The sequence below is a fragment of the Dicentrarchus labrax genome, unplaced genomic scaffold (assembly GCF_905237075.1).
Source record: "Dicentrarchus labrax unplaced genomic scaffold, dlabrax2021, whole genome shotgun sequence".
Taxonomy (NCBI): Eukaryota; Metazoa; Chordata; class Actinopteri; family Moronidae; genus Dicentrarchus; species Dicentrarchus labrax.
In genome coordinates this window covers 16,217,199-16,231,103 of record NW_026136711.1, presented here as the reverse complement: position 1 = coordinate 16,231,103, position 13,905 = coordinate 16,217,199, and the positions used below count along the sequence as shown (strand labels likewise).

The 13,905-nt window shown below is 38.6% G+C and overlaps 1 protein-coding gene and 1 long non-coding RNA gene across 16 annotated transcripts in view; one reads left to right on the top strand and one right to left on the bottom strand.

Moving 5' to 3' along the window:
• Window positions 1-2,578: 2,578 nt before the first annotated feature.
• LOC127371208 (uncharacterized) lies at window positions 2,579-5,009 on the top strand. The gene is made up of 2 exons (XR_007886369.1): window positions 2,579-2,647; window positions 2,735-5,009. It is a non-coding gene; the product is annotated as an uncharacterized LOC127371208 (long non-coding RNA).
• A 1,657-nt stretch (window positions 5,010-6,666) lies between these two features.
• The window catches only part of LOC127371909 (mitogen-activated protein kinase 14A), a 123,131-nt gene continuing 115,892 nt past the window's right edge, over window positions 6,667-13,905 (bottom strand). For 9 of the 15 annotated variants that reach the window (XM_051415121.1, XM_051415130.1, XM_051415127.1 and 6 more), the window contains one exon: window positions 7,295-13,101. Coding sequence is in view for 4 of the 15 variants with exons in the window: in XM_051415130.1 (XP_051271090.1) it covers window positions 13,053-13,101 (49 nt within the window). In the remaining 11 variants the exon portion in view is untranslated. Of the gene's footprint in view, window positions 13,102-13,905 lie in introns of all 15 variants that reach the window. The other 6 variants (XM_051415129.1, XM_051415126.1, XM_051415136.1 and 3 more) reach the window with 1 other exon arrangement.

The window sequence follows — 13,905 nt, the reverse complement described above, 5'->3', positions numbered from 1 at the left end:
TCTGCTGAGTAAATTGTGTTGAAAAATCTCCCACAAAACAATCAGTTTCCATTTCTGGGGCAGATTTTAGTGGAGAATTGTTCTTATGTCTAATATGTCTCATGTGTAACTGGCCAACTGAAAATGGCATGATTTCATTCTGAGGTATTGCCAGAGCACCAACAATACACTGACATTACTACCTCACAATCAAAGAGCAAGTGTATATAGTCATTAATGAACCTAGAGAAAGATATTATAGTGGAAGAAAATATTAATTTCTCCACAAAAGTTACCTCATAATTTTAACTTTATAATAACGTAATAAAAAGGCTCTGACTGGTGTTTTCAGAGGTCTTTCTATGAAATACTTCCTGAGAAGACACCATAAAAGACCTGTTTTTAAGATTATAAAGGGCTAGCGCTGATGCATACAATACCCTTTAGCTAATACAGTAAGTCTACAGCCTCACTTATTAGATACAGACGTTTGGGATACAAATCATTCTACAGAAAAAGTAGATGATGTGCTGAAAGCTGCCATTGCACTGGGCACAGACTTTCTATTGTGGAAACACTTAAAGAGCATCTTATTATTACAGTAATGCCCATTTCATGCAGCTTAACTGAACACCAGTGAACTCTGATTTATGTAGAGATCCAGGGGGTTTGATAAACCCCAGTTCAAAAGTGCCACATGTTCCCTCCCAGAGTGTAATCCTGCTTGTTGGCCCAGTGGTTTAATCCAGAATCAAACCCCTCCTGAGGTGGCAAACACCACAGAGAAACCTTTTATGAATGATTGCTCTGAGATTCACAAACAAACAGACAGAAGGACCCATAGACAGACACACACACTTGCATACATGCAGTATTTATAGAAGGCTACAGCAGCCTAGGTGGCTGATTGACTGGCTAACGGCCCGGCACTCCCCCAGGCTGCAACAGCAGAGGGGATTCAGAGAACTGGATGATGGATTAGAGCTGCAAAACAATAATAATACAAAATAACCACACAGGTCCATAGTAGATACACAATCACACAAACTAATTATGAACTTCTTGATTTAACACTTGCTGCTGCCCTTAATAAGATGAGTGGCTATACAGAAGTTTTAATGGTACAGTACTTTCTCTGCTGTGGAGAGGTTCACTGCTGTTCTGTGTTGAGTAGTTGAGTGTATATTGTGGTTCAGTTTAAATGCTGAAAATAAAGTGAAAAATACCAGACTGACTAGCAAAGAACTCCCCACAGGCAAAGTTTCCACTAGGGACTTTTGAAGAAATCAAGAGAGAGCACTTTGCTCACTGACTGCCACTCTGGATGATGGCACAGTTACGCATTTCCATCCATTTAATTATTTTTGCCTCTTAAAGCCACCTTGAGACTGTGGTCTCAAACCTTAAAATAAATTAAACGGAGTTGGTGCTGTTAATAACTAACATTTGTACATTTTTTTTTATTTTTAATTTAACATCCTGTTTTTATGTCTCCCAAAACAACAATAAATTATATTATATTTGTAATTTACTACTGAAGATAGATCAGCAACCTGTCCACCTTGCCTCTTACCCCATGTATGGAGCTTAGCTTAGCATGGAGACAGGAAGCAGCTAGTCTCGCTCAGTCCAAAGTTAAGAAAATACACCTACCAGCATATTTGCATTATATAAAATGTATTTAGCTGATATTTTTATCTAAAGTGACTTACAATATGTGCATTCAACCATATGGATACAACCCAAACATTGCAATCACCCACTGGAAAGTGGAGTTATGTGCTGAAATTATTTCTTGGCCGGGCCCAGAGACTTTTTTTTGGCTCAACCAAGAAATAGTTCCAGTACATAATGTGTTAATTAATGAGTTTTGGAGGTGCTGGTAGGCAATTTTTTTTAGCAGAGCCTTGCTAGCTGTTTCCCTCTGTTTACAGTATCTTGGAACAAGCTTCACATTTGGTGTACAGACATGGAAGTGTTATCGATCTTCTCATCTAACTCTCTGCAAGAAAGCGAATAAGCGTATTTCCCTTGGGTGTATATTTATGAAACAGAGTATTGTTGTTTGTTATGTTTAGTAGGGTTAGTGCCTTAGAAATACCCAAATCAACAACTTGAACTTGGTTCTCTAGACATGATACATGATATCAAAAAAGCATCTGTCATTGAAACACTAACCCCAGAGAAAAAAATAAATAAAGAAGCTATTCAAGTTGAGTTCTTCAGTTATACATGTGAGAAGGGGCTTTAAATATACTACAGTTTGATTTTATTCCATTATTGATACGTTTTTGTAACTCATAATATAGGTATTCATGGACGTATAGTCTAAGTATCACTGAATATACTATATTGGTCAATGTAGGGCTGTAACCTTTTATCCCTCTATCTCCTATCTGTAATGTGTCAAGAAAGTTGCTTTTATATGATACAGTGTAATTGGTTATGATAGTTTAAGTTTTTTTTAAAGGGTGCTTTGTTGAAAACAAAACATCAGATTGTGTTAGACGGTAATAACTGTCAAGTGTCCTGATAGGGAGGAACAGGAGATAATGTTTGACAGAACTGTTGTAATGACAGATCAAAGGTCCAAGTCTGTTTTCCTGTCAGATCGACCTTCACACTTCAGAGGGATTTCTGTCTGGGAGTGAGTGTAAATCTCATCCGGGTGAGTGTATCTCTGAAAATACACTCAATACTTCAGTGGATTTTACGAACTACTTTCCAACACATGTGCACATCTTTGGCTTTCTAGTGTTTCTAGCATCATGGTGGAGTTGGCTTTCTACCCGGCTGTGGCACTGATATATTTTTTTGGAGTGATGAACGCAACGCAGAATGACCGGGTGGAGCTGGACGACCGGGCGTCAATGAACGTGTTCTGTCTGTTTGTGTTGGCACAGCCATTATGTCTGGTACTGGGAGGATACACTGGCATGGCTACATACCTCATCACAGCTCTGGTCTCCTACAACTTCCTGCCTTGGAGGGAGACAAAACAGCCTGCAAAGGGAAAAGACTCAAAGAAAAAAACAAACTGAGAACCCGGAACGTGCACTGTGTGGAGATGAAGAGACAGTGGATCCAAACAGGTTGCAAAAGAGAAAACTTTTTTATGTAACGAATATGCATTGAAAGTGAAAATCTTTTCCTATATGAATAAAGGAATCTGTTAATCTGCAGCCTTGCTTAACCACACAGTAGTTTTTAAACCTGCTTACACAAAAGTGTTTCTCATCTGCAGTTGTAAACATCTATGAGAAAGTACATTATCCATGGACATTCAGTCCTCCTCTACAGAGGAAGTGACTCATTTTACAATTCCTGATGCAGCAATAGGGTTTATTTTCGACAAAATGGATGGATCAGTCTTTAGTTTCCATAACACATAATAACCACAATGGAGGAACTGACAAACAGAGCAGCACCAAATACAGAAAAACCATATCAACTGAAAAACTAACAATCTGTTTTTGCAAAAAATCTCTAGACCAAAAATTCAACATAACCTTTCCAAGACGGAAAATAAAACTAAATTATTTCAGCTGAAAGTTAGATAAGAAGATTGAAACCACTCTATGTTTGTATGGTTAAAATAAAGGTAACAGCTAGCCTAGCTCTGTCCAAAGGCAACACCTACCGCACCTCACCTAAAGCTAATTAACATGTTTATTAGTTTAAAAGTGTAAAAACAAGTTCTGATTTTGTAGACCATTATGTGTCAGGTTATTTCTTGGTCAGTCACTTCCTGAAGGCCTCCTTATGGCAATGACAAGTATCCAGGAAGAGAGATATTACGTGCAGCTATGGACTGTCAGGCTAGCTTATGCTAAGCTAGCTATATATTCACCGGACAAATATGAGAGTGGTATCAATCTTCTTGATTGATTCTGGGAAAGAAAGGGAATAATAATAATAAGTGAAATTATTCCTTTAATGGACCAGTGAGTAGGATTTAGTGGCAATCTCTCATCCTTGACATGGCTGACTTTATAGTCGTCTATGGTGTGTAATTTCTACTAAACATAATTATAACTCAATGGATACCTAACCCCAAAATGGATGTGACCGATCTTTTAATGAATAAAGCATTAAACGCATTAAACGCATTCATGAACACTGCCTGCAAATCTCCCCCACAAAAACACATTATTACACTACAAAACAAAAAAATTGCATTGTGTTTTTTAATTATCCACCCATGTTCATGAATGACTGTGTGTCCCTCTGATGTGGCTAAATCTGGTAGTGTGGAGAGTGCTGTGTGTGTGCTGTGTAAAACCGGACTCAAAGAGAGAGTGTATAATGGGATTAGACCATGCAATTTAGTTGATAGTCCGAGGCTTTGTTCAGTGGCCGTGCAGATGCTCGCTGTATGTATCTGAGAAACAGTGGGGATGATTTTTTGAAGATGTTTATGACTTCCCTCAGCATTCAAATCTTTAAATTTTCCAGTCTCTGAATGTGTTGTTTGTCTTTCACAGTACCCTTTTTACCTTATTTTTCTTTTTACTTAAGTGTGAATTTATAAGGTGATAACCCATTGCGTCAAGCATTTGCCATAAATGTTGTTTTTTCGCTGTTATTGGTACATGTTCTATCTCCTGTACAAGATGTTTGTGTGCAGTGTTCACAGTGTATCTTGCTTATTGTCATGTCAGTGCTACCTTCTGCATCCTCCATTATTTAAAAATAGCATAAATAGCCTGAACCACTGCTCACGTATTGCCTTTTTCCCAGCATTCTTTTCATTCCCCAGCCAGTCCTCTTAGCTGAATTACTTCCACTTGTTGTTCATCTATCCATTTCAATCTTTCTCCACATCCAAGTTTGTTTCCATGATGCTGCTAATTATCAGTCTACTCGATTTATTTGTCTTCTTCAGTTCCTTTTCAACATCTGATCTCACTCCCATTATCATGGACAAGAGCTGTATTTACCAATCAACAAAAACTTTCATGCAGATTTTTTCTAGTGTATCATTTAATTAATCAAGTTTGATTAAACTGGACTGACGTGAAGATAAGTGAGTAATTTTCCTTGCTACATTGTTTTTTTTGGGGGGGGGTTTGCCCGCCTAATAGCAGCAGGACAGAACCTGTAAACACAACATGAATAGGTTACTGATATATTATCACCTTGTAAAGTGGACATGTTGAAATGTCAGGAAAAAGTGGTTTATTTACACATTAGGCATATATGGAGCAACATTGTCATTCATTGGCAATCGTGTTTGTGTGCACATGATAAATGCAAGCCCAATATTGTTTTGCTCTCCACTAACTTCTGAAGGAAATATCTGGTTCTATAGCAGCTAATTGCTCCACTGAGTGGTAGTGTATCTCTATTCCCAGGGTCCTATGTTCCCAGGGTCCTAAGTTCCCTAACCCTATGCCTAGAAATGGGCAACATATGACCCTGGGAACACAGGAATGACCCCCAGTGGGTTCACCAGATAGTCAGTAACTATGGTGCTGGGTAGCTAATGTACAGTTAATTTATCAGAGCTTTGGTGCTGAAGCGCTTCGTAGAGTTGAGGGGAACATCAGACTCTGCAGACATGCTAGCAATTCTGGCTCTATTTAGACACAGTGATGCTTTGAGCAAAATGTTCATCACATTAGTTAATTGCTTATGCTAATATTAGCTAATTAGCATTAAACACAAGGTAAATCAGTAGAGACATTGGACAAATGACACTTTTGACCCGATGTTTGTGCTAGATTAATGGACCACCAAAAGTTACAATCCATCCTCTAATGCTGTGATTCACAACCTTTTTCCTTAAGGGGCCCTTTTCTATCATTGAGAAAACTGACGCCTGACACATATTTGATCAATATTTCAAATTACACTTAATGCATAACAATAACAGAACAACTGATAAACTGTACAATCAACCCAAATAGTGGACGCAATAACTGCAGGAAGTTTGTGTAAAACAAGCAATTTGGATGAATTTGAATTATTTACTGTGAATATTGCATCAGAGTTGAGTTTTCTGATATTTTTAGGAACCTTTTACAAAATCCTTTGTCTTCATTATGTATTTTTTAACAATCATACATACTTAATAGGCTTCTTTTTTTTAAAAAAAAAAAAAAAGCTGTTTAGCAGAGAGACTCTAAATATAGTTTGTTCAGGTCTTCAAGTTTAGATTGAAAATAATAAAAACAATATAAATATAAAACATATATATAAAAAAATAAAACAGATTGCTGAGATATAGGCCTACTGTATGTATTTAGTTTTCTTACACCCCTTTAAATCAAGAAGGCCTTGCAACCCCCCTTGAAACTTTGATGACCCCTATTGGGGGTCCCAACCCCCAGGTTGGGAACCACTGCTCTGATGAATCTCTGTATGAAATTTCATGACAAACCATTCATTATTTGAGATATTTCTGACTGTGGAAAGCAGTGGACCGAACAACTGAGTTTGCCATCCTGATAATATTACAGTATTTTATACTGGCGATACTGAAGTTCAGTTCATTTTAGTCTGCTCACGAGTAGGCATAATTAATATGCAACATTTACCATTTTCTCAGGGTATTTGACTGAATTTCAAATAGATTTTTATACTTACAGGGTGATTGATAGAGTAGGACAGAGATTGATGGATCAGCAAGTAAGAACAGACTTACTGGAGCACTGTAGCGTAATGAAACAGACGAAGACATTCAAATGAAATTTCAGGAGTTTATTACATGGAGAGAGCAGATGGAGCACATACAGCTTGGACGTGACAGGGTTTGTGTATGGATGTTTATTTGTTAGTGACTGGCATCTTCAAATGGTTCTTGCCTCCTCTGAGGCGTTAATGGCCGTCGTACATCACAGTGCTTGTGTCTCCCGTCGCTGCTGGGACAAGCGCAGACCGACACAAGTTAATGATCAGAGTTTGCAAAGGAAATGAAGATGTATGAGCTTTGAGTCTGTATCTCTCACCCTGAAGTAGAAAGGAGTGCATCTGGAGGAAAAACATTTCCTCATGTCTACACCTCATCCCCTACAACCATTTTTTTGCCTTTTTATCCCAAATGATCAATAAACTCTTCATCCATCTGTAAAGGATCATCTGATTTCTCAGCTGCTTTGGTCTTAATATCAGGCATGTTGTAATCTGCAGACAGATGGGTAAATACTATAAAAATCCTGAACAATCTGGTTAAAGAACATATTTCTGTAAGATAATCACAGAAGGAATGTAATCTCATGAAAACAATTCTTTATGATCCAAACCACAAAAGAAAGAAATCAATATACAATAAGATCTTATTAGGATTCATCACTCCAGAAGAAACGAAGGACAGTTGTTTTTAACATTTATTTTCTTGAGGGAACATTGGATCCTTCATTAAATATTTACTTACATTATTTACAGTCAGATATCTTACATGGCTTGGTCACATGCACATTGTCATATAAAAAAAGCTGTACACACATTTACACTCATTTAAGAGAGGGAATAGTCTGTGCAATAAAAGGCACAAATGACCTTTGACCCTGCATTTATGTCCCATGAGTAAATATTTCACAGACACCGCCACATACTGTATTAGCATATGTGAGCTCAATGTGACAACACACACCTGGAAGAAAACTAGTTGAGCAGCTACAGAGAAGACGTGTGTTGGTGTGCGATATTCACTGCAAAGCAGTAAAGTGCCCTCTTGATCAGCAGCCCTCTTGACTGTGTCTAAATGCAATCCCATCCCCTCAGCAGCCTGAGGCAAAGTCGATAGTCTCTTCAGCCGTGCTGATAAAGTGAGCAGAGACGTCGTCTGACTTAGAACAGAATTCTCAAACAATCTGTAGGACAATCTACAATCCTCAAAATAAAGATTGTTAATGTCCCACATACACATTCTGTTTCTTTAAGGCAGTAAGGCCTGTTGTCTGAGGCACAAGGCTGAAGGTGAGACACTGACAACTTTGATTTAATTTCCTAGTAGGCCTAAGGTGTTTGGGCTGGGCTGGGCTGGAAATGCTAAAGGTGGTATCACACAATTCACTCACTGACAGCTTGACTCTCCAATCTGTTCTATACAAGACAGACAGGCTGCAGCCACTATTTACTGATTTATTTTTATTTTTTTGTTTGCCTGGGAAAATTGGTGCGGTCTATGATTTGCTTTCAGCCAACTGACCATTCGCTAAACCCTGCCATGAACACTGGTTGTCACACACTATCATAACTATCATAGCTATAAAAGAGTCTGGTTTGTTTGTTTTAACCCTCATCCTACCTATACTTGCATACTTGTTATGTCTCACAGGTGTTTTATTCTATCATTCTAATTTTTCAGGACTTCAATCAGTGTGTTCCTACTTACTTCATATTGTTGTTTTCTATTTCTGTTTTAATTTGTACTTTTTTAAAAATATGTACTGGAGTCCTGGGGGATCCCAGTCAAAAGTACCTAATTCCACCAATGCAATTTTAATAGATTGAAATATTTATTGAGTTCATAAGTTAACATTTTGCTATGGTGGTTGTTGTTGACAATGGCTTACTTTTTGGGTCCCCAGTCAATAGCCATTGTATATTAAATATGTTAGTAGGATGAGAGTTAAGCTTTTTTCCAAATCCCAAAACACATGTAAAGGTGTACAGAATGCATAAAATGTGTGGCTAACTCAAATCCTTTTCTTTGGTAAAAGTAAGGCGTACCGTTTGAATGTACAAACATTAAAGCATAAATCTAACTTCTGTGTGAAATGGAGGACTCACTGTTTCAAAACCGACTTGCTAATTTCAAGCTGTAATTGTAAACTGCATAAGTTCTGTGCAAGAAGAGAAAGCTTGACAGGAATAGCAACAGTAACTAGGCGGGGCTTTGCAAATGGTCAATGTTATTTTTCTTTTGTACTGTCACTGCGGTGCACCGAAGTCCGAAATATTCAATTACACAGGTAGTGGCTTTTAAGGGCGAGCAAGGTATCAGCAAGTGATTTTTAGCTTTGGTCAAACAGCTTTATAATTTAAACCAGATTCTAATATGGGCTGTGGGGACCTACAATAGAGGTTCACTGTTTTCACATTTGGCTACAGAACATTGCCACCAGCTGGTGTACCAATTTGGGATTGGAGAGGGGTATTTATCAAACAGTACTCACTACATGGTACTTTTAGTGTGATAATATCAGGTGTGATTTCCCCCAGTGGATTGTTGCAGGAGAAATAGATTATCTTCTTTCATCCTGTGCCTCTGATTATATCCTTCATAGAGTAATATGACCTGTTTGTGGTCAGTAATATTAAGAAAAATGTCTGAATGCCAGCAGACAGTCAGGGAAATATGGATGAGTGTCTACAAAGGTGTGCATGCTGCTCTGCCAAAGTGAAAATTTGCATTCTCAGATAACAATTGCTATAAAAAAAAGGGGGGCTTTAAAGGCAGGGACATACTGGGGACTGTCTTTCTATGTCTTGACTGTTATCTTACATACTGTATCAGCACAAACATTAATATCATTAACTTCTAAACCTACTGTAGACCTAAACAGATGTGTTCTTTTCAGTACAGTTTCAATGCTTTAAGCCTTGTTTTGGACTCTGGGTCTTTGTAAACTAAGTCTAAAGTTAGGCTTAATACATATCTGGAAAACAGTTCAGAGTATTCACAGCAGTGTTCATTATCCAAAGTGCATGTAAATCCTAACTTACAGAGATTATTCTGAGGCCAGCTGATGAGAAAGAAGTCAGCTAACCTCGACTATGTATGACACACTTATTTACACATCAAGTAATGAAGTGGTGCTGACATCGGCAAAATACAAGACTCAGAACTCTGGGCAACTTTGGGCGGGGCTGATCCAAGGCCAGATAATAATTTAGGGCTTCTGCATGGCTATAATAAATCTTCCACGTAAGCATCTTTTGCGAAGCACACTCAACAACATTTGTGTTACATATTTTGACTATCAATGCTCCAGAATCCAAACAAATGGCCAAATCCTTCCAAGATTTTGATAGCAAATCCACTCAGGTGTTTAACATTAAGATAAAAGGAGGACTGAATTTCCTACTGAATTACTATTTTGATATATGTCCAATCAACCGATGAGCACAACTAACATCATGTATCCTTCAGCAAATGTACAAGCACAGGGCACCTCAGAGAGTGCATAAAGCTACAGTACTACAACATCTTCTCTAGCAATAAGTAGGAGTCTGGAGAAGAAAATGGAGATAAAGGCTGTTTTAGAACTGTTATCACATGAAACACACCACAGAGCTGGTGAGCAGGGTCAGTTTGGCTAATTAGCACAGATAAATACATAGTGTACGGTGAAGGGCCCAGTGGAGTCTGACTTAAGGTCAAAGTATATAACCCATTATGCTATGGAGGTTAACTTCCCTACTGACCACATTCTGTACCGCTCACGCCAGTTTTATACACAAACTACTATACATACCATACTTTATACATATTTTAAACAAGTAATTATGGTCAAAAATCAGTGCATAACTTCTCAGAGTTGCAAGACTTTCAGCTTTGGCCAGATTGGGAAGATGCCATTTAAGATGTGTACGTTTTGTACGGAGAAGCACAGTACATAGATAATAAGTAAAGGGAATCAAATGCAAAAGCAAAACATGGAAATGAGCCTTTTACAAAAAGGGGTGGTACACGGATAGTACCTTTTTTCTTAAAATAAAATCAAAATCTCTCAAACAAGGCATTTGGTCAATTCAAAGGGCAACCTAAATTCACAGGATCAAGTAATGACTAAAAGTATGACTAACAATATCCTTCAACCTTTACCTGAGTTTCTAAGCATTACAAATATTAAAACCAAAATGCTTCAACACATCACCCCCATTCACACATTTGCCCCCCCCCCCAACATTTAACCAAAACCCATATCATTGGTTTTGGAAAGTGTTAAGCAGCTTTGAACTCATGTTGGCGGTACATACTCCTTCTTAGACGAGAATTTGCAGAAAGTATGTTGAAAGTACTAACTAACTTCAGCACCAATGACTGCTGTTTTATGATCCAAGCTTCATTATTTAAACTACATGTTTCTGGGTCTTTTATAAGGAAAAGTGCACTAAATAACCAAATTATTCTTTTTTTTTTTAACAAAGGCAGTGACATTTCAGAGCTGAAAAACAAATCTCAACGGTGATATTGTGATAATGACAGGCATGAATTGGGTTTTTATCATGTGGTAAGACTTTTAAATTCCTTGTTTTGACTGACACAAAAAAGCCCAAGTTCATAAACTGAGAGTGATGAGAATGCTATTATCTGTATTCAGAACAAAAATATAATTGAACTGACTTTTAAGACTTGGGTTATTACTGTTGCCTGTAGGAGTATGTATGTATGTGCATATATGAGTGTGTGTGTCAGTGGAGTGCTGCAGTGCTGAATTTGTTACATTAAAGCAACACTAAATCAACACAGCGAGGGATGCCAAGACCTATCAGGCAAGATGGATAACCGAAACATCCACTGAAATCTTGTGTTTGTGTGAGTCCACAGTTTGTGCATAAGTGTGTGTGTGTGTGTGTGTGTGCGTGTGTTGCCCACACGCGTAATCTGCCACATAAACAGATTTGTACATCAGTGCACGGGTACATGAAGTTTCTTCCTGCCTTTAAAATGTAGCAGCAAATAGTGGGTGGAAGAAAATTGGGATTTTAATAAGAAATCTCTCTCAGTTATGACCTACTTTCACCCAAGTAATCTTGCCTGAAAAAGCAGCCGGTAGAGCTGCGAGACCTCTAATTAAAAAGGCTTCCCAGAGAAGTTCAGTAGCAGGGGAAAGAGGCGGACTCTTCAGTAAGGCTGGTCAGTCTGACACAGCCGCTAACCTTAAAGATCAGAGTGGCGCTGAAAGCAGGTGGGGGAAAACTGGATAGGGCTCCTATTACCATTTGAGGAGAGGATAAATGGCAGGTATGGGCCACATACTGTAGGGATGGTTGAGATAATGATCTGGCTCTTTGGCCTCAATGGAGTACCTGACTCACAAATGTGTGCACTGTTTGTGTATGTGCGTCTGCAGGGGTGTTTCTTATTTTCACTGCAGTTAGCACTTTACAGAGCAGATGATACAGTCCAGTCCAGAATCCTCCGGGGGGCCAGTGCTACCTTAGATTGTGCTACTGGACGTGTGCTTTCCTGTTTGCAAGGTCAGCAGCTTGACAGTCTGATAGCCAGAGGGCCACAGAGGACACATCCACACATAGATGAAGAGCCAGGCATTAAATAAAAGACTTCAAAAATGTCAAGCACCAGGTGTTTGTATACAGAGACCTGTAAAAAATGTTCCCTCCCACCTCACATCAAAGTCCAAAAGAACTGAGGTAGGGAAAATAATAAATTAATAAAAGTCATTTAAAAAAGAAAACATGAACATGACTTGTGGAACGCAATAAAGTTTCAGTGATATACTGAGAGCGACTTGAACTAAAAGTGATTCCGGAGTAAAAGGGGATGGTGTTTTGTGTGATTTTCCAGTGATGTCTATCCCAAGATCAGCAATTGTCTATTGGTCATCCACCACGATTAACATAGTATGACCCTCCGATGTGTTCAGTATCCTGAACGGAGGAGCAGAGGTCCCAGTTGTTAGTTAGCATCCCTCTGGGATTTAAATTCCATCTTGACTTTCTAACAATAGATACATGATACACACGTCTTTGAGCTAATTCATCTCTCACTGTTCCACAAGGGTTCTAAAACCTTGGTGAAAGAACAGAAGGACACTTTTTCTTTTCCTTTTAATACCAGGCTGTGGTAGTTTTCATGTCCGGGGAAACATTGTTCAGCAGGTGTATCCATGGCCAGGAGGATATGGTTTATCTTGTCCATCACACCTGAATGGCACTTTCAAATTGGCATTAAAAAAAAACGGAAAGGCAAATAGATTTTTTGCCTTTGAATACATATTCTGCCTCTGCTTTGTCATTTTGCACCTTGGCAACAGAGAAAAAAACACCTTGATTGCCTTGGAAACTTCAGTGTCACATCTCATTGCCAGGAGTCAGCAGGGCACAGATCAATGGCTGAAGTTTTAGTAAGATGGCCGACAAAGGAACCACTTCGGTTGTCACCTCTTCCTCCACACCTTTGACGACCAGATCTTCACTGTCTTGTCGCTAGAGAGAGAGAGAAAGAGGGAGAGAGAGAGGGAGGTGGGATGATGAGCAAAGGGGAAGCAAGGAGAACACAACAAAGGGAGAAAATAACAGAACATCAATCAGGCAGTCTTCCCTTTCAAAACAAACCCATTGTACATCAGACACAACACAAAGAGACTGACTTCAAAGTATGCTTCGCACACACTTGCCCACACACACACACTTCATTAAAGACCCTTCTCTGTGGTGTCCGTAAAAAAAAAACACACCTCTCCAACCTTTTAGAAAAGTGTAGAAGTAAGTATGATTCATATCTCTACAACAAGTAAATCTAATCAACTTACCCACAACTCTACTCCCAACTGACCAGGCAATTTAATTTTCACTTTCTTGCACATTGCCACAGTCACAACACCTTGCACTGGTCAATCAGGCAATCTCCAGGACAGCATCACAGTTTTCATTAACACTAGCTAAAGAAGTTAGCTGTGCACTTCGGCCGGTGTTAGGAGATGCTAAGTGTCAATTGTGTAACTTTTGTCTGAAAACATAATGCTGGAGGTGTGAAATAGTAAAAAAAAACCAAAAAAACTTTCTGGCTTCTTGCCCAGAGTTAGATGAGAAGATTGATATCACACATGTTTGTATGATAAATATGAAGCTACAGCCAGCAGCCGGTTAGCCTAGCTTAGCATAAAGACAGGAAACATCAGGAAACAGCTAGCTTGGCTCTGTCTACATGTGACGAAATCACCTCTAAACCTCACTAATTAACATGTAAACCTCTTTGGCTCAATTCCAATCAAAAACTGAAAACATCAC